Raw genomic sequence first — 25435 nt, forward strand, 5'->3', positions numbered from 1 at the left:
TAGCTGATCAATGATGTGACTCAGAGGTGTAATTAAAATTTTCTCACTTGAGACAAAAACAGGCAGGTAGGTAGAAGCACAAAGAACAGTCCAAGGGGAGGGGCAGCAGTGGCATTGAGGACAAAGCATCAACTCATGCAGATAATGGTGGTCAGGTTGGTAGCAGAGTATAGACTGTGGGTACAGCTATGGTGAAAGACAATCCAATCAAAGAAGCATAAATTAAAGTTGGAAGTGACCTTCAGATTGAGTTCAGCCCCCGCATTTTATAGATGAGGAAACTGAGGCACACAGATATTAGTAACTTGCCTAGATTCACACAGTCTTTAAGGTAGGACTTGAACCCATGCAACTCTAATTTCAGAGTTAATGCTCCATTCAACTACATCAAGTTGCCTCCTCTTATCATCTGCCCAGTACTTAGCTCTAGCAACTCTAATTAGAGAAGCACATCCATGTTGGGATCTAAGTCAAAGCCCTGGCTACTTCAGACTCTGGTCTGAATGCACAGAGACAAATTATTCTGAAATAACCTCCAAATATAACAAGCCACAACTAGTAATTAAGTGGATACAGCAAGCTATAATTGAAGGAACACTGGATATGGAGTCAAAGCAACTTGATTTGAATCCCAGCACTACCACTTGTTAACTGTGTGACCTTAGGCAAGTTGGCCCTTTCAACTATAGCTTCCTTAACTATAAAATGAGGAAACTGTACTTGTGGCCCTAAGTTTCTTCCAACTCTAAATTTACTATCCTGTTATTTTATAAACTTAAGGTATTGTCAATTATTTCTCTTCCTCCTCTTGTTTTCCTCTTTTACCTATCCTTTTCCTCCTCCTTCTACTCCTCTTCTTCCTTCTTTTCTCTTCCTCCTTTTCCTTTTTTTTGTTGAAAAATCAGCTACCCTGCCTTCTACAAGCCTTTGTGCTCTTTCTTTTTATGCCTAATATATGTTATCTATTTTTTTTTACCTTTTTCCATTGTGATTTTGTACAAAAGTCACAGGGTATCAAGGTACATGTTGACTTGATTTAGAGGATCTTGTCAAGATTTCCATAGTATTTCTCTTCAATCTCTTTAACAAATTTTGAAGCATAGAAAAAATTAAATTATTTTCCTAGTGATTATGCTTATCAGAAATACTAGAAGGCAGGATGACTATTTGTCCCATAAAATTACTTTTAAAAAATTTCCTTTGTGTCCATTTAAACTACATCCACAAACTCCTTTATCTGACAATTCAAGGAGAATCTCACCTTCATCTTCTTTCAAAATTATCAAGAGAATCTCAAAATAGACTATGACTCAGATGCCCATTGAAGAATAAATTGCTGTTCATTGGACAAGGACCTTACACTCACAATGCCAACAAATAATTTAAGGTTTATAGACTGTTTCCTGACAGTCTAAAAACCACACACTACCTAGTTCTGCTATTTTCACCATAGAAGCAGATGAGTGTTTTTGTATTTTTCTTCATTATCAAGTAGCCAAACTACTAGTGATGAGTTCCTTTGTATTTAGGTAGGTTGGTCTTCAGTAGCCACAGTCTATCATTTGGGCCACTCTGTAAACTTTTCTAACCCACTCAAATCTATTGAAGATTATGCTCTACTGGCCTAGCATATTAGAACCTAGAATCATTTCCACACAAGGGAATAGGACTCTTGAGAACCACAAGGCCAAAAATTTTATTATTGGAGAGTTAATGTTTTAAGTATTGAAGGGTTTTTTTTTTTATTTTCATGAGTCCTTCCTTAGCCTTTTTTGAAATGTAAATCACCTGGGAGGGGTAACTTCTTCCTATCAATTGCTAACATTCCAATGTATGATTCATAAAACTACTGCTCTTTGGGAAAAGAGCAAAAGCTAGGTAGCCATCCAGAAGAATGAAGACAGCTTGCTGAAAGAGGAAGATTTAAAGCAAAAGTTCTATTTCATCTACTTCATAATTTTCATAATTTTGCCTGGGGTCAATCTAAGGTAACAAGTCAAGTATTTATTAAGTGCCTATGCTATACCAGGCACTCTGCTAAACACTGATATGGGTTGATCTCCAAACAAATCTCTAGTTTGTATCTGCCAGGTATGCAAGACCTTCTGTTCTCTCTGTTTTGCTTCTACCCTACCAAGCAAGACCTTTCCCATGACCTTTAAAAGATGCAGAAGCCATATAATCTTCCAAGAGATGAAGGACTACTGTCTCCTACAGCTGAGCTCTCTTGTAGTGCACTGGATGACTCCAAGCTTCTCCTTGAATCAAAGACCTATGTATTTTGGATTTTTTTTTAAAACAATATTCTTCTGGTGATACTGTATGATGGCAAATCATGGAACACTAGAGTTTCCATGAAACACCGGAATACCCAAAGAATTAAGGTGATGCATGGTCTGTGGGATCAGTGTAAAACACATTTTAAAGAAAGACATTCAAGAGAAGCAGCACAAAGGGTGTCATCAGAGAAGTAACTAACAATAAACGATAACAAAGGTGGGGATGGGAAGGTCATATGCTACCTTGATATCCATAAAAATTCCAGGGATTAGAAGCAAGTCCTCATACACTGGGTGGACTCTCCTGTGGATTATTTATGGGAGAATATGGACAGGCTACGAATATGGATAGGTTATGATCTGGATTAAGGAGTTCCTATTTCAATAAGAACACAGATTTATAAAAATAATAAAGTATGACAGGGACTATAAGGGAAGGAAAAACAGAGATCTGAACTAAATGAGATACTATTCCCTTCCTTACCTAGCTCATTCTAACCTGTACAAACACAACAATATAGGGTTAGATATTTGATAAATACATCTTCATTATCTAGTAGCATGCTATGCCTGAAAGGAAGTTAATGTAACATTTTCTGGTAATTTGGTAATACCACAATTCTGATACTTGGCATATATTTTCATATTAAACTGAGAATTTATACAGCTGCATGAGTAAAAAATTTCAATTTATTTATGTACCTCCTAAAATTTCATTAAACTCAAAGTAGGAGTTGGATGTATAAGAAATTCTAAACAGGTCTCTAAAACATGGGAGTGAGTAAGGAGTATACATAACAAATGACATGTATATAGTTTTATATATGTATTCTATCACTTGAGCCTCACAAGCTCTCTGTGAGACAGATATAACAGATATTCCCATTTTAGAAATGAAGAAAAAGAGATTTATAAGTTTCTTGAAAACAGTAACTGCTTCAATCTTGTCTTCATATCCTCAGCACCTAGCACAGAGTTTGACATGTGCTAGGTTCTTGAAAAATGCTGGCCAATTGAGTGATTAAATGTCAGATACCTGTATCTCCAGGACACATCAGGCAGAATTTGAATTCAGGTGTTTCTTACTCCAAATTCTATTGTTTATCCACTATATCATGGTGCCTCTCCAATAGAGAAGAAGGGAGAACTAACATTTATTAAGTTCCTATTATGTGCCAGCTACTGGTACTAAGCACTGTACAACTATTATCCCATATGATGATATGACAGATATTGAAGGTGACAAAAGTAAGCTCAGCAAGAGCATCTTTGCCACCAAACTTCAAAAAATTAAAAGGACCACAGGGTGCGGTGACTAAAATTCTATTTCTTTTTCCCTTTCCCCTTCTTAATCCCTTTCATTTTTCTTTCTCACCTTCCTCTTGCCCATCCACTTTCAGAAGTCTAGTTGTCTTAAGTGATTTCCTATGATCAGGGACAAGTTTCTAGTTGAAACAAAAGGACTGGAGAGACCATTGTTGATTTTAGAGACTGCTGGCAGACTTACTCCGAAAAGGTGTTAATTATTCTGTGTTCCCTTGTTTCAAGATTAGCTTCTGCCTCACAGGCCACACAAATACATCCTTCATATTCTGCTATTCTATCTCCAAATACTTTCTTGTGGATTATCTTAGCAGCTAAGCCATAGTGCTCTAAAGTGGTATTTGATATAACTATTGATTCTAACATTTGCTTCCAGCATATTAGATCAAACAATGTATTATCACTGGTGCTTTTGTAGAAATTTAGCAATATTCCATTTGTTCTTCCTTCAGTTGAGAAATGCAAGGAAGATTTAACAATACCATCATGAGATCACAGATTTAAAGCCAGAAGGGACCTCATCCTGACATGGCAATTCAGAGGTGTCATCTAATCTAGCATTGTTGCATATGTTGCAATGTGGGATATTTTTTAAAACATTATTGCCCTTATATTTTAAAAAGATAAAATTATTTCATGAACAAAAATTTACAATACAAATTTGAAATGGAATTAATTCCGTGGCAATTTGATTATAAAAAAAGCAGGCACGGTAGCCTTTAATTAATCATGATTATTTACACATATAAACACACCGGCCAAATCTAGATGCACTATTAGGCAGCTAATTATGTTGCAAATGCTATAGCATTCTTAAATGGATGATCACACACCCAAGATCACTATTTTTTTCACAGTTTTTAGATTCAGCAAAAATCTTCACCATGACCTACCAAGAAATACCAAAGTTTGTGAAAATGCATTCACAGGTAATACAGTGACAAGTTTTATCCATTCTAGAGTCTCCATTATTTTTGTACGTTGTATGCTAATTATATATGCAAGCAATATTTGCATTATCAAACACCAGTTGTATTATATGGTGACAAGTGAATCCAAATAATTTAATGAGAAATATTTAACTTTGTAAATTTGCTTTCTATCTTTCTAGAATACTTTGTTACAGTGACACTGGCCTCTTGTTCCTTACACTAGAGCCCTGGTATCCTACTTCATGCATCATGGAGTAGGCCATCCATCATGCCTGTAACTCTCTCCCTTCTGACCTCTGCATCCTGGCTTCCCTGGGTTTCTTCAAGTCTCAGCTAAAACCCCATCTTCTATAAGAAATCTTTTATAATCATCCTTAATGCTACTACTTTCCCTTGATTCATTGTCTCTAATTTATGCCATCTTTTATTGCACATAACAGTTTTCATGATTTATCCTCCATTAGACTTGAGTTCCTCAAAAGTAAGGACTATTTTTTTGTCTTTATTTTTATTTTCGGCCCTTAAACAAGTATTTGGACCATTGTGGGTGCTTAATAAATGCTTTGTTGGTGTGGACAAAGAAGAGACAAAACACTGAAATCTAAAATCAGACAAAAAGCACAACCATAATAAAAGGAAATAATTATCTCCTATCACATCTTCTATCACAAACTGGAACTAGTTAACAATGACCTGAAAATTATGTAAAATATGAAATATCAAGCAAAACCTTTAATGCATAGAGAATATACTATTTTGAGAAACATAGAATATTTTGAGGAATCAAAGATCAAAGAATCAGAAGATCAAAGGACTCAGAGGTCAAAGAATTCAATTCAACCCAACAAACATTTAAGTCCATACTATGTACAATTTCATTTTAAAAACTATTACTTACTACTCTCCTCATCTTTTCTCCTCATAAAAGTACAGTAGTATCTCTACCTATCCTGGAAGATGGCCACAATACTGTGCTATACTCTATTCCTAAGGATTGGCCAAGGACTCTTCATATATATCTCAGAATAAATGACGGTTTGGCACTGAGCTAATATTATCCTGTGTCTGCCAGAGGATGGCTGGATTCACCAATTGTGGGAATTACACATCCACTTTGCATCACCACTTTTCTCAAAGGTCAGCCAAGTTGTTGGTTGCAATACCAACATAAGAGAGTAGGTCATGCCATGAGTGACTTTTATCCATCCATCCATCCATCCATCAAATCAAGTTAAATCATCTTATTAAGCACATGCTTTTATGCCACATAACAAGAATATTCCTCTACCCAATTGTCTTGGCTACAGTCTTTTGTCTAACATTTGGTAAACCCAGGGCAATACAATTCAAAAGTCAAGAAGTAGACCTGAGTCCCTTGGGGTCATATTCACTCTCCAATCAGTAACTCAAAATGTTTCCCTTTAAATCAGAAACCCTATATCATTTTGATTTAGCGTCACCATCCTCAAACTATTATAGTTATTTTTTAAAAGTATTTGTCAACTTTGACAAAATATATATAACATTAAATTACAAAAAATGAAGTTACACTTTTTATAGTAAATGGAAAGATCTTTGATTACGCTGTGTAATGATGCATTTTAGGAATTAACAGGACAAGTCAAGTGTAGTCTTAACATTTAAAGTACCATATTCATAAAGCAAATTGCTCATTCATTTTCCACGTATTTATTATATACTTTTAGTGCATGTTCAATGTATATCTAATTACTTGAAAATGATTTTAAATGGTATAATTTGAAAACCAAAATAGGTAAGACCATCAAACATCTGTATCTATATTTACATTTGTAGATGCAGTGAGATACACAGACATATAAACTATGCATGCAATTCGGATTTACAAATGATTCCCTCTCCTCCTCCTCCTCCTCCAATCCCACAATCCTAAGATGTCAGTGCCATTATGAATATTTGAGGGTTTAGAGAATCTTTATTTGGAGAAGCAAGTGTTTCCCATCTACCTGCAAAATATAGTTCTTTATATTACCTTTTAAAAATCCAATTCATTCTATTGCTTGAAATTCTAGCTACAAGAGATAGAATATATTTCAAAAATACAAATAGCATCAGACAAGTTAAGGGCTAGCAGTCATTCAAACTTCCATGCAATTTTGTCAGTAAGATGGAATTTTTTCTTGAATCTTCTACTCTTTGGGAATAGGAGATTTGATTTGGAGAAGGAACTAAGTAAAGAGCATTTGGAGAAGAATAGTTAGGTACAGATTAAACTTCCAAATTAGGATTATGCAAGAGAGAAAGGGCAGTTTATACAGTGCTTCTTAAACTGTGGGTTTCGACCCCAAGTGCTGAAGGGGTCACGAATGGGCAAAGTTTAAGAAGCCCTGGTTTAGAAGACCATGAGTTCATTGTGCACCACAGTAAAAGGAAAGTAAAACTTGAACAGAGAAAAGTACAAAAAAGGGGAATCAAAAAATTTAATTTAACCCAACAAACATATAAGTCCCTGCTATGTACAAGGCATTGGCTACTGGGTGATTGGGATATGAAGACAAAAAGTAAACATAATCCCTGCCCTCAATGAATCTGCATTCTAAAGGAGGTTGAAACCCAACTTCCTTTATTTTGAAATTTTGCCTAGAACTGGCCCTGTACTAGGAAAGAATCAAGAAATTATTTCCTTCTTCCCCCTTGCCCTTTGGCTTGTGTCTTGTCCTTTCATCTTCATAAAACCTTGTGCTCAAATCACCCAGACAGAGTTCAGATTAGTAAATAATGACTAGATTTCACAGGACTACCAATTCAGAGCTGGAAGGGATTTTAGAGATCATAGATAGGCCATCATTTTAGAAATGAGAAACTGAGGGAAAAAAGGAATGATGAATTGCCCAGAGTTACAAAGCTTGTAAGTTCCATTCTATCTGCAATGCCATGCTGCCTCTCAGTTCAGTTACATAATGAGCTGAACAGATTTCTTTTTTGACTGTGTGTGACCCAGTCTTGGATGCAATTCATTATTTTCAACATTATTTCTATAGGAAAACATAATTTAAATCCTCCAGATGTTGGGAGCTTCAGAATGTCTGCTCCAGAGAGTCCTGGAATGATTTTAGACCTTAGATGCTAAGGGCTGAGGAAATCCAAAAGGCACTCTAAGCTATCTCCAGTATAAGCCTCAGTGGACATATGGTACTTTGGGGGCCTCTGTTTCTGTGGGCTCAGATATTTAGAACTGAATGTACCCCCTTGTAATATTTCCCATGAATGTACCTCATCTCCTGCCAATTATGGGCTCAGCCTAGCCCAGAGGGACCTTAACACTCTCCTAGTCTTGATCAGCCACCTGTATCTCACAACTATCAAAGACCCTGGTCCACAAGGAGTCAGTCTCAGAATACTTGCACTAATTCCATGATAGGTACTACAAAGACCCTAGAGGGCAAGTGCCCCTTATGACTGAATTCCCAGCTGCTGTTTCCCGTAATCCCTTGCTATACTGTCAATGAATCCGGTGCTAAAAATACTCTCCTTCTTCTACCATTCCCCATATTCTCATTGCTATCTATTTCAGCCATAGCACTCCATAATCTACAACACCCATTAATGTCTTCTTCCATTTACCTCTCTGGTATTCTCATTGTTACCTTATTAACAAACTTGGCTTTATCCTTCATTTCTACTCTTTACACTTTCTGTCCTCTTGTGCTATCTCCAGAAGAAAATACATCCCAGGCCACCTGCTCCAGTTCTGGGTACATCTTTTCTCATGTCCTCCCAAATCACTGGGCCAAAAGAAGAGTAGACATTCTACTTGTTCCTCATTCCCATTCCAACCATTTCTTTTTCAACCATCACTCAGAAACATCTTTCCCTTTCAGGATCACTTAATCCATCTTTATCATCCAGTCCAGCTCATGGTTTTCATCCTTTTTCTTTTTTATTCCCTGTTACCTTGACTTGTTAAATGGCACTTAAATATTTGCAAAATTAAATTGAATTTTAAAATGAACTTTTGGATTACATCTACATTAGGGACAGAATATATGAACTTTTGAGAAGAGGTTTAAGTACACATAAATAAATATATGTAAACATATGTGTGTGTATATACATACACACACAGGTTTAGGTAGATAGATGTGTATATGTAAGTATGTATGTATATGTGTGTACAAATGTATATGCATGTCTATATCTATATATACACATGTATATATATGCATGTGTTATGTATATACATACCTATATTCATGTATGTATATGTACTACATAGGCAGGTATTACTATAGTCATGAACAAGGTATGACTATATATTGTTTGAAAATAAAAATAGTTTCTATTTAGAGATAATTAGCCCCCTTCGCTACCCCTGAAAAGGGAACAAGGAACAAGAGGAAAGTTTCATGTGCATTTCTCTCTCTAAATGCAGAGGATAAGAAATAGCTATTGGTATACAATCACTTATATGCAAAAGTATACATTATTTTTGTATACTTTTGTCTGTAAACTATTGTATGCAAGTATTATATACTTTGTACACAAAACATACACAAAGAGAAAGCTAAACACAGTGTTAGGTGTATGTGAAGGTGTTGGGACCAGTATCGAGTCTGAAAAGTTAGAAATTATCTATATGTCCATATGATATTATTTATACACACCATAATACCATATGGCATGCATATACACACATTTATAAATCTATAGGGTAAGTGTATATAGACTTGGAGGCATAAGTGATATACACACTTGTGTAATATAATTTACTTTGGTGTTCCAGAAATACCTAAACAATGCTTGTCTTTGTACTTGGATATTCTGAAAGATCAATTATTTATTTCATTGATGTGGAGATTTCCTATACCTATAATTAATAATGGTGAGCATAAAATACTGTAATTAGGAAGACATGGGTTTAAAGTTTGGTCTCTACCACATACTGACAGTTTGATCCTGGATAAGTTACTTAACTTCTCAGTACTACAGGCAACTAAATACACAAATTGCAGTGAAAATGTCAACTTGCCAGGAATCCATTTAAATAACAGATCCAATTAAATAACCATTTAAATAATAGATCCAAGCCCTCTCCAAGTTTACAAACATACCATAACCCTTTCCCACCTACCTAACACATTTGAGGCCTTCCTCTTGTTCCCATGCCATTTTGGGGGAACCAAGAAAGAACAATTATCTACAATTGTGTATCATATTGACTTTCAAATTACACCATTAAAATCATTTTCCTTAAGAAGTATAATGATAATGGCTTATATTTGTATGGTTACAAGGTACTATACATCTTTATAGTATACCTAGGAATTTTACAGTAAAATAATTTATATCCCCATTTTAGAAAATGGGGAACTGAGCTTTAGAGAAGTTAAGTGATTTTTCCAAGGGCATAAGAAGTATAATAAATGGCAGAGTTGAAATGGGAACATGATCCAATTGTTTTCTTCACTATAACCATGCTCCATTGATTAATTAGTATCTAAAAAGCTTATAGTATATATAAAATTAAAAATAATACTTATTATACAATCGCAGTCTTATCACATTTCTTATCACATTTGGACCAACGCAGTATTGAAACACTGTGTTAGAATGCAAACTCGTTAGAAGCAGGTGCTGGTTCATTTTTATCTAAGTCTTGCCACCACCTAGAAGAGTTTCTGGCATAAAGTAGGTATCTAATAAGCCTTTGTTGAATGACTGATGGATCACAATAGTATGTATAACTACAAAATCAATATGTATTTTTCTTTGCATGTGGATATCAGACACAAAATTTTCCTTGTCCTCTTAATTCTATAAAAGTGCAGTTACCTAAGAATACTCAAAGATGGTAGCATCTGTTATTTATTTCAACATTTAATAAGCACATTTATATATAATTAGCATGGTTCAATTTAATATGATAAATGATTAAAGTCGATAAAACCACAAATAATTATATTAGTTTGGTGACAGTAACAATGAATATCAAACAATATGTAAACATATTTAATTATATATTCATTGCCTTCTATGCAATACATACATACACGTATGTATATATGCATTCATCTCTCTATGTATACTTATTTAGGCAACTGCCAGCTTTGCTAACACAGATCACAACACCTCCACACTGACCTCAAGGAAAAAACAAACTTGTCTCTTGTTCTTGATATTTCAGAAATATCAAAGGTTAATTATTCTCCATAGCCTCTAGCATACTACTTTTTACATAACAGCAATTTATTAATAGTACTTTAGTTTTGTTCTGTTTGGTTCAGGAAGACAGTGAGGAGTTGATCACACCTACAACTGCTATGCTCCTACAGGATTATGTAAACTGTATAAAGCTTTGTTGTTGTTGTTGTTCATTTCCATTCCATCTTCCTACTATGTTTATCTTATTTTTATGGATTTTTCTCTTAAAGAAAATGAAATTCAAAATTCTCATCACAATACTGTCAGAAGTTCTCTTCTAAGAAAGCTCATGTAGGGCACCAACATCCACCTGCTAATATAAGCTGTGAAGTCTATTAGACAACTGGTGCCTCGTTTAAGTTGTAACAATGTTATTTTAGAAAATATGACTTGGTCATCAATCTGTGGCACTGAAAATATAAAAGTAGATTATGCATAAGATACCCAACTAATCTACCCAAGGGAAATTTGTTCAAGTGAAACAAAATGGACATTCAAAAAGAAACCCAAATTAGACATTTATCTATAGAAGATGAATTTTTTTTTCCTTTTTAATGCTATTTTAAAAACTTAATTCATACAACTATACTGAAGTATACCTTTATATCAGTATTCCAAATAATTAAATGAACTACTTTTTCATGTTAGTTTTGATTTTATCAAAAAAATGTACTCAGACTTAACATGGAAAACCATTTACATGTCAACTCTACCCACTTTATAAACATTTTAAACAGATACTGAAAATGTGTTTTACCAGTAAGACAGACCTATCTCATTAAAGCCACTGTAGCCCAGCTCTTGCCTGCTAAGTCCCAGATCTTCCAGGTCCATGCATTTAAATCCTGGTGGGCATTGATAACCTTCTTCAATTTCTCTGGAGCAGTGGGTATCTGGGATAGCTAAATTATTCCAGGTCACATTCCTGTGGAGAAATACATGAGAAGTGTTCGATAACATGTCAAAGGCCAATGGATTAAAAATGTTGGAAGTTAAGTTTAATTATTGTTTATTAATGACTACTGAAAATGGAGTGGAATTTGAAATTAATGACTTGAATATACCTAATACATAGTCTATTGTGTTTTCAAACATTATCTAATTCATTTTCATAGTCACCCTACGTGATAGACTGCAAATGTTATTATGTTCTATTAGACTGTTAACTCTTTTAGGACAAGGATTGTTTCGGCACTTTTTTTATTCCTGACACTTAACAGAATGCCTGGCACACAGTAGGCATTTAATAAATGCTTTTTAACTTAAATTTCTGTTTTAAAGTCTGGGAAAGTCATACACCAGCAACTGAAACAGGAATTTTCAGGTGGAAGGATTGTTAACCTGAATGGGAATCCTGTGAAATTAAACACACAATACTCGCCAGGCATTGGACTGTCATGCCTCTGATGATCCTTAATAAATTTAACCAAAGAAAGGAGAATATAAGCTTCTTGAAGGCAAATAACTCACATTTGTCATTCTATTCCCATGAAAGATAACACAACTTAGAGGTGAGAGGGTTAGCCTCAGAATCATGAAGCCCTGGGTTCAAATCCAGCCTCTGACAGGTACTGGCTGTATGAGCAACAGTAAGTCACAGCCTTTCAATGTCTTAGACAATAAGATGCACAACAATTGCTCGTACGAATTAGAAAATCTAATTTCCTTATCTGGAACTGCAAAGACCAATAAAATCACAGATATACTCCCTCTACCTCCCCCAAAATCCTCAGTGTTGATTTTGATGTCTTTCACACAGGAGTTGCTAAATGAGTGCTTCATAAATCAATTTTGTTATTCAGTTGTTTTTCAGTTGTGTCCACCTCTTTGTGACCCCATTTGGGTTTTTTCTCGACAAAGATACTGGAGTGGTTTGCCATTTCCTTCTAGACCTCATTTTACAGATGAGGAAATTGTGGCAAAGAGGGTTGAGTGACTTGTCCAAGGTCACATGGTTACTAAGTGTTTGAGGCCAGATTTGACCTCAGAAAGCTCAGTCTTCTTGATTCCAGGCCCAGCACTCTATCCATTGCACCACCTAGCTGCCCTATCATAACCAATATCATACATCAACAATGATAATTTTTTCTGTGTTTATTACTTGATCTAGAGATGGACCCATTCGATTTAGAGCTTGAACGGACTGTGGAGGTCATTTAGTCATAGGATCAAAGACTTATAGACAGCTAATGTGAACAGATCTAGGCCAGGGGTAGAGAATCTGTGGTCTCGAGGTCCTCAAGTGAAGCCCTTTGACAGAATTTAAACTTCACAGAACAAATACCCCTAATAAATGGATTTGTTCCGTAAAACTTGAACTCAGTCAAAAGGGTGTACTCGAGAACCTAGAAGGCCACGTGTGGCCTCAAGGCCACAGGTTCCACAACCCACCCCTCCCAGGTCTAGGCTAACCTCATCTTTTCTCTAACCTTTTACAGACAAAAAAAACTTAGGCTCACAAAGATTAAATTACTTTCCCAAAACCACACAGGTAGCAATTTAGGATCTTTGACTCCAGATCCAACTTTTCTTTGCACTGCAGATGAGTAGATTACAGAGGAGCAGAGGGAAGAGGACTAGGTAAGGTCTTCAAAGATCTTTGTTCTTATCAAAGTTTCACCATACAGTGACTGTGTTATCTTGGGCCAGACAGTTGCTCATGCAAGAAGTGTGTGTGTGGCATGTAGATTATACTTGTACATGTCGATGGCTTATAGAGAGGTATGAACAGATATCTCTAGTGTCCTCTGCCCACTCTTCTTCAAGGACACTTCTGATTCTTTCCAGGAGGGGAAGGAAGAGATTGCTACAAGAGGCTGCTCACTCTGCTCTCTTCAGAGAAGCATGGACAGAAACAGATAGAATTAAAACTATTGGACCTCCTAAATAATATTAGTCTAGGACACAGGGGTGGGGAACCTATGTCCTCAAGGCCACATGTGGCCCTCTAGTGGGGCCTTTTGACTGAATCCAAACTTCAGAGAATAAATCTCCTAAATAAAAGGATTTCTTCTGTAAAACTTGGACTCATTCAAAGACCACACTCAAGGGCTTAGAAGGCCACACAATTAATTTTCAAGTTGCTAACCAAAAAGTCATGACTCCACAAGATATGGGTAACAACTTGATTTATCACAAGAGAAGTGAATATGTATGTGGAACTCCTTATATCAAGTACAAAGGAGCTCACAATACAGCCAAAAGCCTGAATATTTATGAGTCACAAAAAAAGTGAAGTTTCATGGAAGTGGCATGGGAGGAGGAAATGAGCAGTAGGGGAGGAAAAAGGACTAGTCCTTTCCCAAAGGAGAGGAGAAAGGGAGGAGAACATGAATAAGTAACACAGCAAAGGCAGCATTATTTTCCCTTGGTAACTGCTAGACTATGGAGGGCCAGCTCCAATCATCCTGATCTATATCTTGCCACTGAACCCAGATGGCTGCAGAGGAGAAAGTGAGGCTGGTGACTTTGTACAGCCCTCCTTCACTTAAATCCAATTCACTTGTATGTCATGGCATGACCTCCCTGATGTCATGGTCCTCTTTGAGAACAAAGGACCAACAATAACAGCAACAACAGACAGACTATGAAGATAGGATAGTCTGCTTATCCACAAGGGTCCCAGCTGCACAAACATTTGAGCAGTCTCGTACAGAGTGACTGGCACCTATCTGCTTCAACTCTCAAGGACACGCTGAGACTTCAGCTAGGGGTGGAAATAGCAAATTAGGTCAGCTGGTGGGAGGAAGGGCTTCATCATTGTCTCATTCTAGGCTTCCTCCATACTCTAGGTCCAGGGTTTCTATTTCTGGGAAATAGGACAACTCAAAAAAAGTTAAGTTGGTTTCAGGGCAATAATCCCTCCTTGTGGTCAAGGCAGCCTCTGGGCACGCTGATGACTACACCTGGTAAAATATTATCTTAAGCACCTCCTGGCAGGAACATCTGAAGTCAAATCCACTGCACAAGAATAAAGGTTAACAGACAGAAAATTAACAAGAGATCTAAGCCCCAAAGGATGTCCTGATCCAATGAGCCCAGGCCTCCTGGGAGCCAGAATTACAGAACTAAGGTCAGAAACAAAGAAAAGGGGCTTTGGCAATTTATATCAGGGCTGATACAGAATAGTTCCAATCACAAAGTAGGACCAGAACCCTTGATCAATCACAATACAAGTCATAGTAAGAATGTCTAAAATCAGCGATAAATTCAGAGAGGAAATTCGCATAACACCAAGATAACCAAGAAAACTTAGTATGCAGATCAAACTTAACCCCAGATCTCTAGATCAAACTTGGCTCCTACTCTCTATTACTTAACAGGGAAGGAATGCCACAAGCTATGTAACCAAGGCTTGACTACTTTCCTATTAAATGTCAGTAGCACAAAGACTACAAGTAGAAACTAGCAAATAAACTCATTAAAAATTAACAGCAAACAGAAATCAGAAAAGGTATAGGGATGAAATTATACCACACAATATACATAGTGAATAAGCTGTCCCACAGAGGGGAGAGGGGACCTGAGGAGAAAGAGGTCAGGAGAGAAGAGAGGATCTAGATTTCACCCAAGGGAAAATTCCTCAAAGTGTACTATAGTAAGTAAGGGTTAGGCATATGACTGAGGTACTGTCTCCTCTACATGTTAACTTCTCCCCAGTTTCTCTCTCCCTTCAAAGATCCAAAAAGAATCTATAACCACATGTCTTTTCTTTTGAAGCTAGGAATCAGAAGACCGGGCTCTCTCTTCTCCCAAGCTACTGCCAACTCCACCCCTCACACAGGCACAGAATGCCTAATAATCAATTTCCATCAATGAAGAGTCTTATACAAATGACTGAGGAGTTACCCTATGAACCTCCAGGTCATAGAATCATAAATTTAGAGCTAAAAGACACAATAGAGCTCATCTATTCCAATCCTTTCATTTTCTAGTTGAAAGAATGGAGGCCAGAGTAAAGGAATAATTTGATAACATCACACAGGTAAAAGGTTGCTGAACCAGGATTTGAAATTAAAGCCTCTGCTTTCAAATCTATCACTGTCTTCCAATGTCTCACAGCAACTGCCCAGTTACACTTCTGTCATACAGAAATATTACTTGAATTCCCTTCTTCATGGGATTGTGTTGAGGATTAAATGGGGCAGGAATTGAAAGCATCCTCATGATGATAACAACAACTAGCAATTCTATAGTGTCTGCTACGTGCCTGGCACTCTACCCACTCTGCTAAGAGTTTTACAAACACTCTCATTTGACTTTCACAACAAACCTGGGAGGAAGGCGCTATGATGATACCTACATTATAGTTGAGGAAACTGAGGCAAAAGGCAATTAAGTGAGTTGCCCAAACTCATACTGCTAGTAACCATCTTAGGCTAGATTTGAACTCAGGTCTTCCTGACTCTGGGAAACATCATTCTCATTTGGGGGTTCATGATAAAAGTTCTTTAAGCAGTAAATAATGGCCCGGTTAAGTTTCAAATATGTTTCCCTCTGTGAAGATAAGCACATGCATGTTTGAAGCCTTACAGATTTGTTTCTGCAGTGATTTGAAACAGTCACGATCAACGACATAATGGTTTTGGTGTTCGTGCAATGGTTACATCAAACTCCGACTACTTCTGACTCAGCACAACATGTTTTTGCATTTTCTTAAACTGTCATCAAATTATTTCCCAAATGCCAGAAAGAATCAACGTTCAAATGCAAACCAATTCCCAGGGGACAGTCAGACACATGTGAATAACCTCATTTGCATTCTGCGTACCGTATCAGAGTAGTTTCCTCATTTCCTTCTGTTCCCCCACAATCAGAGGTTATTAGCTATGTAATCATGATCCAGACATTAGGGAATGTTCGTACTCTTGCGGCACAAATATCAGGCCGTTGGAAAACCATGATTCCTGGGCACGGGCATTACAAGCCATCTTGATCCCATCACAGATCATCACAAACATTTTACAGAAACAAGCTTTATGTTTCTTCTCATTGGAGTTATTAGGGTAGTTTTCTGATCTTATTTTCCACTTATGTTATCAATCTTCTATCTGCATTAGTCAGTCATTCAGTAGTGTCTGTCAGAGTACAGCCATGGGCCAGAGGTGGAAGAGAAAAAAGTCGCATCGAAAGGCATTATTTCCTTATAAAAGCTAGTTTAAATATAAACATTATTTAAAGTTAAGCAATATATTCATTATATTTTAAATACATCTGTCATTTAACACTTTGCTTATTATTGTCACTGCTGTTGAATTGTTTTAGTCATGTCCAACACTTTGTGACTCCATTCGGGGTTTTCTTGGTTTGTCATTTCCTTCTCCAGCTCATTTTACAGATGAGTAACTGAGACAAAGATGGTTAAGCGACTTGCCCAGGGTCTCACAGCTAGTATCTGAGGCAAGGTTTGAACTCAGAACAATGAATCTTCCCAATTCCAAGCCCAGTGCTCTATCCACTGCACCGCCTAGCTGCCAGCAGAAAAATAAATATCACCACTACTTATTCATTTTGTCCATTGGTTATGTAGCTAAAATAATTTTTAAAATTATAAACATGTAGCAATCATAAGCACTTAATGAATCTATCTAAAAGAATATCATAAGATACATAGTGGATTATCCTGGGGATTCCCAACACAATTTTTTGTTGTTTGTGATGGATGGTTGATGGAGGTTCAAGGAACAAAAAAAAATTTTTTTTTGAAATCCTTACCTTAAGGCTATGTACTATTTGCAGAATAGGAATGATGTGGTTTAAGAATGGTATAGGACTTGAGGGAAAAGATTCAAGGTACCAAAATTACTCAGTCTGAAGAAGATATACTGTTATGAAGCATCTAATAACTCCCTTTAAAAATAGGCAAGTTAAAGAGAGGACACTGCTCTGCTCTTATCTCCTAGAGCTGAACAGAGCTTAAGCTTAAGGAAAAAAGGATTTAGATATAAAGAAGACTTTCCTGACAGTGAGAGGGTTTAGAAATTGGAATGGAAGTTGTACAATCTCATCCTGGAGAAATGATTAAAAAACACGATAGAGCCTCTTACATCCCAGACAGTCTAAAATTGAAGTTTGAAGATATAGCCATTTCCCCACATCTCTACATTGTTCTTCACTAGAAAATTAACTAGCAACATTCCCAGGGACTTTGCTTAAGCAGGACACCAGGCAAATCAGTTTGCTTCAAGCCTGGCCTTAGAGGGAACTTTAGTTTAGTCAACTCTAATCATTGGTGTCCTTCTTCCTCTTTGGTACCCCATCTCTCCTTTTAATGCATATTTCTTTATCTCCTCTTCCAAAGTCTTAATTTTGCAGCAACTATGTTGTAGTGTGTAGGCATTCCAAACATGATCATGCCCTAGGCCTTTTCCGTATCCACATGAAAACTTACTGTTCCTGTGACACTCCTTCTAAATGAATATTAAACTAGACTGTTATCTTGGACTCTTTGCTCTGACTTTCCCTTCATATCCAATTCATGGTCTGCAAGTTCTATTTCTTAAGATTTCACCTCTGCTACTTGTTATCTGGGTTACTTTGGATATCAGCCAACAAACATTTACCAAGAACCTATATATGTGCCAGGCACCATGCGAGATCCTGGGAATGAAAAGACAAAAATAAAATATTCCACGACCTCAGGGAGCTTACATTATAACATGTACTTATGTAAGTATACACAAAATAAATACAAGGCAATATTTTTAGAGGAAGGCACTAGCACCTGCGGAGATTAGGAAAAGCTTCAAGTAGAAGGACAAGTCACTTAAACGTTCTAGGCCCCAGATGACTCATGTGTAATATGAGAGAATCAGTCTAAGTGACCTTTAAAGTGTAATATCAAAGGATTGTATGGGGTGACCTTTAACGTCTCTTCCACTTCTAAATCCTATGATCCCTACTGTCTGTTCCCTCTTTAGTGTTTTACCTCTCAACATCTAGTCTAGGCTTTCATTATCTCTCATGTAATAGCTTCCTAACTATTATCTTCACCTTGAGTCTATATTATATCTCACCATCATATTTGTCTTCTGATCACATTTTGTTAGCCTTCACATGCATCCTAAAATGAAATTCAAGTGTCTTTGTTTTGCATTGCACAATCTCATCACATCCTGCTTTCTTTCACACTTCTGCACTTAACTTTATAATTGAGTCTAACAGAAATAGTCTCTACTTTTCTTAAAGTACCTCAATCCCTGAATACCTTCCTTCCTAAGCTGCTGCCAGTTGGAATCCTACCTATCCTCCAAAAAAATGCAGCTCAACTGCCAACTCCTCTATGAAGACCTTTTAAATCCAAGTCAGAAACTCTCTCTTCTCAGAACTCTCCTGTCCCTTTCCTTCTATCTCTCATGGGAATTTATCATATTTTAATTGGCATTGTCTTTTATTTTTAAGTGCCTTCTCTCCTGTAGGCAGCTATAGTGCTGGACTTGAAGTCATTAAGACCTGAGTTTGAATGCTGCTCCAGACACTCACTAACTTGCACGACCGAGTCACCCTATCTCTCTGGGCTTCAGTTTCCTTGTGTGTAATATGGCGGGATATGATGACCTCTCAGATATCTGAGTTCTAAGCCTATTATCCCTCCTACATTATAAGTTTCTTGAAAGCAGGGGACGGTGTCTAATTTACTTGTGTATGTACTTAAGTTCCTAGCACTAAAACTTTAAATATACTATTACTGTTATTCAGTAAATTTTTCAGTCATGTCTAATTCTTCATGACCCCATCTAGTATTTTCTTGGCAAAGATACTGTTTGGTTCATTGTTTCTTCCTCCAGCTTGTTTTATAGAAGAGGAAACTGAGACAATCAGGGTTTTGTGACTTGCCCAGGGTCACACAGGTAGTGTCTGAGACCAGATTTGAATTCAGGAAGATGAGTCTTCCTGACTCCAGGCCCAGCATTATATCCACTGTGCCACCTAGGTGCCCAATTGACTATATTAGGCCCCCAGTTAATATTTTCATGGCTGCTGAGTTTGTTGTATATTGGCCAATGTGATATAATGACACACGATAAAGAAACAATGCATATTACAGGATTACATATTAGGAAAAAGTAACACTACTCTTTAAAATATTCTAAGAATATCTTATTTTAATATTCTTAAGACCACTAAGTAAATAGCAGCGATAAATTAGTTGAGCATTTTTACTATTTGATAGTTATAATTTATTTTATTCTTCCTGATTTTGTTTTTATCTGATTTTTGGTTTTGATATTATTTATTGATGTTTATACTATCCTTTTACAGCTACCTCCCCCTCAAAAAAATGTCCCTTTATCTTCCATCTTCTACCTAATACTACTAAGTTCCACTTGGGTGACGTTCAAAAAATTCAGTTCACTATTATGATAAAGACAAAGACAAGTAAAATGGTATTTTTTAATCTAAATTGGATCAGTTCTGCTATTGTCTTGTCTTCTGGCTTTTCTGGTATAAAATTTGTATGTTACCCCCTTCATAATAATCAAAATACTTATTAAATGCTTAGTGGAGATTTATTTGTGAAATGATTAATTACACATATAACCTGAAGGCATCAGGGAGTTAAAACAAGTCCCTGAAATTAAAATAATTTCTAAAAATAAGCTCCTATACTTTAATGAATATGTGACCTCAATGAAATTAACAAAGAGATATCATTACATAGAGTTTTAAGTTTTGCAAAGTAATTTATATTCACATTAACTCATTTGATTTTTGCAACCACCCTGTGAAATGAAGTGGTCTTATTATTCCTATTTTACAAAGTTAAGGAAACATATTGAAAGAGGTTAAATAGTTTGGCAGGAGTAACGTAATTTGTAAATGTCTATGATAGATTGTCTTGCTGACTCCAACTCTAGTACTCTAACCAGTATGCCACACTGTTACTCTACCAATATGACTGCTCTATCAGTAAAGATCAAAACTCATCCATGACTTCTTATGACACACAATTCTAATCAATGTCCTTTTAAAAAAATCTTCCACAAATGATTTTATAAGCTATTTTTTCATGTCTTCTGGCTTCATTTACAGTGACAATTTTAGCATGGATATACAGTTATTCCTCCAAATCACGTCCCTCCTCATCACAGTTTTGCTATATTCTGGGTCAGCATAAGAAGTTAAATGGGGATTTGGAAGGAGTTTTGCAGAAGCTGAAGATGACATGTGAAGGCCAGAAGATGACACAAAAAAGCTTAGAAACTCAGAAATGCATAAAATATATGTATAGTGTTGTATAATATCAACATATTTTATCTTTTAAGACCATAATAATTCAGACTTTTTTTTCTCTTTCGAAGGTAGGACCAAAAAATTTTCCACAGATTTTCCAGATCTCAGAGGCACTATGCTTCTAACCCCTGTAATATGGAAGGGATGACTGTAGTTCAGTTTCTTCAAAAGTATATCAACTCATTGGCCAAAGACTAAGATTACACATTAAAGACCATAAACCTAAATTAATGTTTATCAAAATTCTAAGAAAAGTAAAATTCTCAGGATACTTTGCCCTTTCTCTCACCCCCATCTCTGAGAAAGCAGAAGGGTCCCATGCAAGACCGAGAACCATTTTGAATTTTCAATATGTAGACTTTGTCTTGGGTACCCACTGCCACCCTGTGATGAAAGATTTGTTCTAGTGTTGAAGATCTTTCCCCATAGAGGGTAGAAACATCCCCACTGACACCACATTTGGGAACGATTAAGTCACAGCTAGCCATAAATTATGATATGCTTTTGGACTTGAACTCTAAAAGGGACAGAGGTAGATATAAAGAGATCAAAAACTGAGAGACAAAGAACATATAGCACACAGAAATTTGGACTAAATAGAAGACACCCATGAATGACTGAGAACCATTTGGAATTTTCAATATATAGATACTGTCTTGAGTATCCACTGCTACCCTGTGATGAAAAATTTGTTCTAGCATTCAAGATCTTTCCCCAAAGCAGAAACATCCCTATTGACACCATATTTGAAAATGGTTAAGTCACAGCTAGCCACAGATTTTGATACACCTTTGGACTTGAACTTTAAAAGGGACAGAGAGAGATACAGATACACCAAAAACTGAGAGATAAAGAACATAGAGCACACATAAACTTGGACTTAGTGCCTTTGAGGGAAAACTTGAACACCTATGAGGCTCCTTTGGGAACCAAGTAGACCTAGGATAAGAAGAAACCATGTAGCTTCTGAGATGGCAGTGATCAGAGGCCTTTCTATTGTTAGTAGCAATGAAGGATGTTCTAGACAACACAAAGCTTCTGAACCAAAAGAGTTCCACAACAAAGATGATAAAACTAAGAAATAATATAGGGAAACCATGACAGAGAAGAGGAAACTTGGGTTTTGCTTTTCACTGATATAAGATACATGAACTATGCAGGCTTTTCCTTTGTGAGAAAGTCTTAGTTTAGTACTCTAATTCAAGATCACAGCAAAAGTCTTTGAAGAATATGGAAACACATTGGCGAATAAAGATAAGTAGTTTTGAGTGTTCAAGGGTTAAGGTACAAGTTATTTGTGTTTCACATTTTTAAGGTATTGTTAAGCTGGTCCTATATTTGATGTAGGATTATCCCTAGTGTTTGCATGGGACTGGAGGACTTTTTACTTTTTCTTCAAAGAGCTAAACATAAGCCAGATTATAATATTTCTAGGAAAGCCTCTGGGTAGAGAAAAATGAGCCAGAAAGACACATACACAGAGATATAGAAAGACAGAGGCAGACAGACAACTCACACCTCTTCATGTTATTAGGCTCTATCTCTGTATCTGTTATGAGTCATGTCCATTTTCCGTGCAGCATGAGATTACTGCAGCAACCTTACTACATCACATTATTTACAATAGTGTGCAGCATATTGTAGAAGTAAATGGAAGTAATAATTCCCATCTGGCATTCACCTTATCTATTCTCCAAAAAGAGAGATGAAGAGGTATTATATATAGCTTCTCTATGTGAAATACATATTCCATTTCCTCCAAAAGGTAAGTTATCAATTTGGAAAATTTTTTAAGGAGATATAAAATGCTCAATTTCTCTTCAGGTGGGAAAGGAAAGGCAGAGTTGAACCACGTTATTTACTTAAATCCAGGGCATTTTTTTTTTACTTCAAGTATGATTCAAATTCAGAGTGGTCAATTTCCTAATTGATTACAATCTGAAATGGGTTTTTGATCAACTAAATAGAAGCAGAAGGGAAGGCAGTATGAATGTAGTGCAATGAGGATTAGATTTGATATTTGATATCAGAAGACTTTGTTTCAAATTCTGGATTTGTCACCTATATGACCTTGGGCAAGACACAACTCTGAGACTCAGTTTCTTTATCCATAAAACATTGGAGGCTCAACTATGTAACTTCCAAATTCTCTTCCATCTCCAACTCAATAAACCCATGTTTTGTGTTAGTCCTCTGGCATAAGGGAATCTCTTTTGAAAGGATGTAGGGTTCCCCTCTTGATCTTTTCTTTCTACACTTGGGTTCACATCACCATACTCCCCCTAGCATACATGTGGCTGTCAATAGGCTGAGTACTTATTATCCAGGACTGGTTAATGTCATAAGAGAAGGCTTGTGGGCCAGCCAGAGAAGTCAAGGGAAAAAAGCGGGGATGTCGAGAATTATATGGAGAACAATGGGAATCTGTTCAATATTAATTTGTATTAGACAGCAATAGACGGCAAGGGAAAGGAGAAGAGAGAAGGTGAGAGGAATGTGGAGGTTCAATAAATAGCACACACATACTAATGGAATGAAACTCATACAAAGGTGGTACTGCATTGGGGAGCACATAGACACAAGTCTATTAAACTAGGGAGGTGTGCTTCGGTGAAGAAGTGTGTTCTTACTGGAGGGGAGGATGTGTTATAGGAGTCAAAAAAAAAACATTGGGATCCATTTTCACCGACACAGCAAGAATATGAAACTCAATTAGTGGACCAATATAAAGTAAGAGTTTGGATCTATGGGAGGAAAAGATGTAGGAAGGTTTTTTTTTAAAAACTATTATTATTATTTCATTAGGATAAGGACATAAGAACCTTTCTGTCCCTCTAAATTTATGAATACAATTTAGAGAAATGCCTGTTAAAATCAATACTGAGGTTTCTCATGATTTGTGAACCTTATTTCATTGATTTGTTTATTCTTTATGGTGTGGAAAAATAGCTGGAACCATGGAATACAATTCAAAAACTGACAGTATTCTATTCAGTTACAACATTTAGCAAATGTAAAATATAGAAATAAATTTGGAATGTGAAATCATTTGAGGATAGTATACCAAAATTCTGTCCTTGAAGGATCATTAAAAGGGTATATTTTAGTCAGCATGTGAGGAATATGCATCCATAATTTCATCACTCGATAACAGATGTTATATTTGCAATTCCTGAGGGGCCTGAGAATAAGATGGTCATATTAAATTCGGGGTAGCAGACTAACTGAAAGTAGTATGACTTATAATTTAAAGTACTGGCAGTAAATGACCCTAGGGAAAATTGAGGTTCTATATGATACCATTTGTAAAGGCAGATACAGATATGATTGAGTTTATTATAGTCTCCTTAAAGTGAGATGCATTCTATTAGGATAATTGTGATCTTTGACCTTCTATAAGTAGACCAGGCCTTAGAAAAGACACTTAATATATGGCATTAAGGCAATATGTTTAGAAACTCAAAAAAATAAGTTTTGTTAAAAGTCTAATTAGTTCAAAATTACTCTATGCTGGTCTTGAATGAAATTAGTAAAGAGGGCTAAAACCAATAAGATGAATGAAGTGAATTTCTATGTAAGATAATCTGGAGATGCATTCAATTGAATTGATGTAATTTGACTGGCAAAAATTTTATTTAATGTTTTAAATTCATAAAATTTTATGTTATTATGATGTCTCTAAATTTTCTTGAATTATGAATTTTGGGAAACCATTGAATAAGAAATGCTATTAAGAGGAAGATACAATTGTATCATTAGAAAATTAACTCTCTTTTGATGTGGATGCTGAGAAATTATTAATTATTAGAGGCTGCTGTCATAATGTTCAAACTTATCAAGTATTTAATTGGGTATATTTGCTTTAAAAGGAAGAATAATAATTACTTACTTTATGAGAAAGGTACAAAAAAGACTCTTGTAAAAATGTCTTTTTCTGTAAATTTGCCAGAGACCTTCTACTTGGACAAAGTAATAAAATCTTATTGACCCTGTGAAAGAAGTTGCTAAATGTTGTAAAATTCTAAAATAATGACTTGGTATACTGAGAAAATGGGATCTTTTCCTCCATCACAAATACTTAACAGACAAAGTAAAGGAGACTTACAAGTTTACTTATAGTTTAGAAGTGATTTGTATGACAATTCATGACTATAAAAATTATGAGATTATACCATTATGTTAACATCTTGAGCCAACTTAGTCTCAACAGTTTCTAGCCTTAAAGATTTACTTTGACCTTAAGGTGTTAATACACAATACTTACACATTATTCTTGGCATCCAAACTCATTAAGGGCTTGCTTTCCCTGATTTCTCTGGCTGGCCCATAGGCCCAGCCCTTAGTCATAAACCTAGTCCCTTGACAAGGAATTAATCTATCGACAGCTGCACCTACACTGCGGAAATATGGCATGGTGAGTCCAGTTGTAGAACGCAAGAATCAATAGGGGAATATATGTCCTCTCATGAGGGATTCCTTTATTCCACA

At 36.1% G+C, this 25435-nt stretch overlaps 1 protein-coding gene across 2 annotated transcripts in view; it reads right to left on the minus strand.

The window, feature by feature from the left end:
• The window catches only part of NALCN (sodium leak channel, non-selective), a 502757-nt gene that overhangs the window by 395691 nt on the left and 81631 nt on the right, over nucleotides 1–25435 (minus strand). For both annotated transcript variants that reach the window (XM_036757854.1, XM_036757853.1), the window contains exon 6: nucleotides 11485–11639. In XM_036757854.1, the coding sequence (XP_036613749.1) occupies nucleotides 11485–11639 (155 nt within the window). The remainder of the gene's footprint in view (nucleotides 1–11484; nucleotides 11640–25435) is intronic.

This window comes from Trichosurus vulpecula, chromosome 4, assembly GCF_011100635.1.
Source record: "Trichosurus vulpecula isolate mTriVul1 chromosome 4, mTriVul1.pri, whole genome shotgun sequence".
Classification (NCBI taxonomy): domain Eukaryota; kingdom Metazoa; phylum Chordata; class Mammalia; order Diprotodontia; family Phalangeridae; genus Trichosurus; species Trichosurus vulpecula.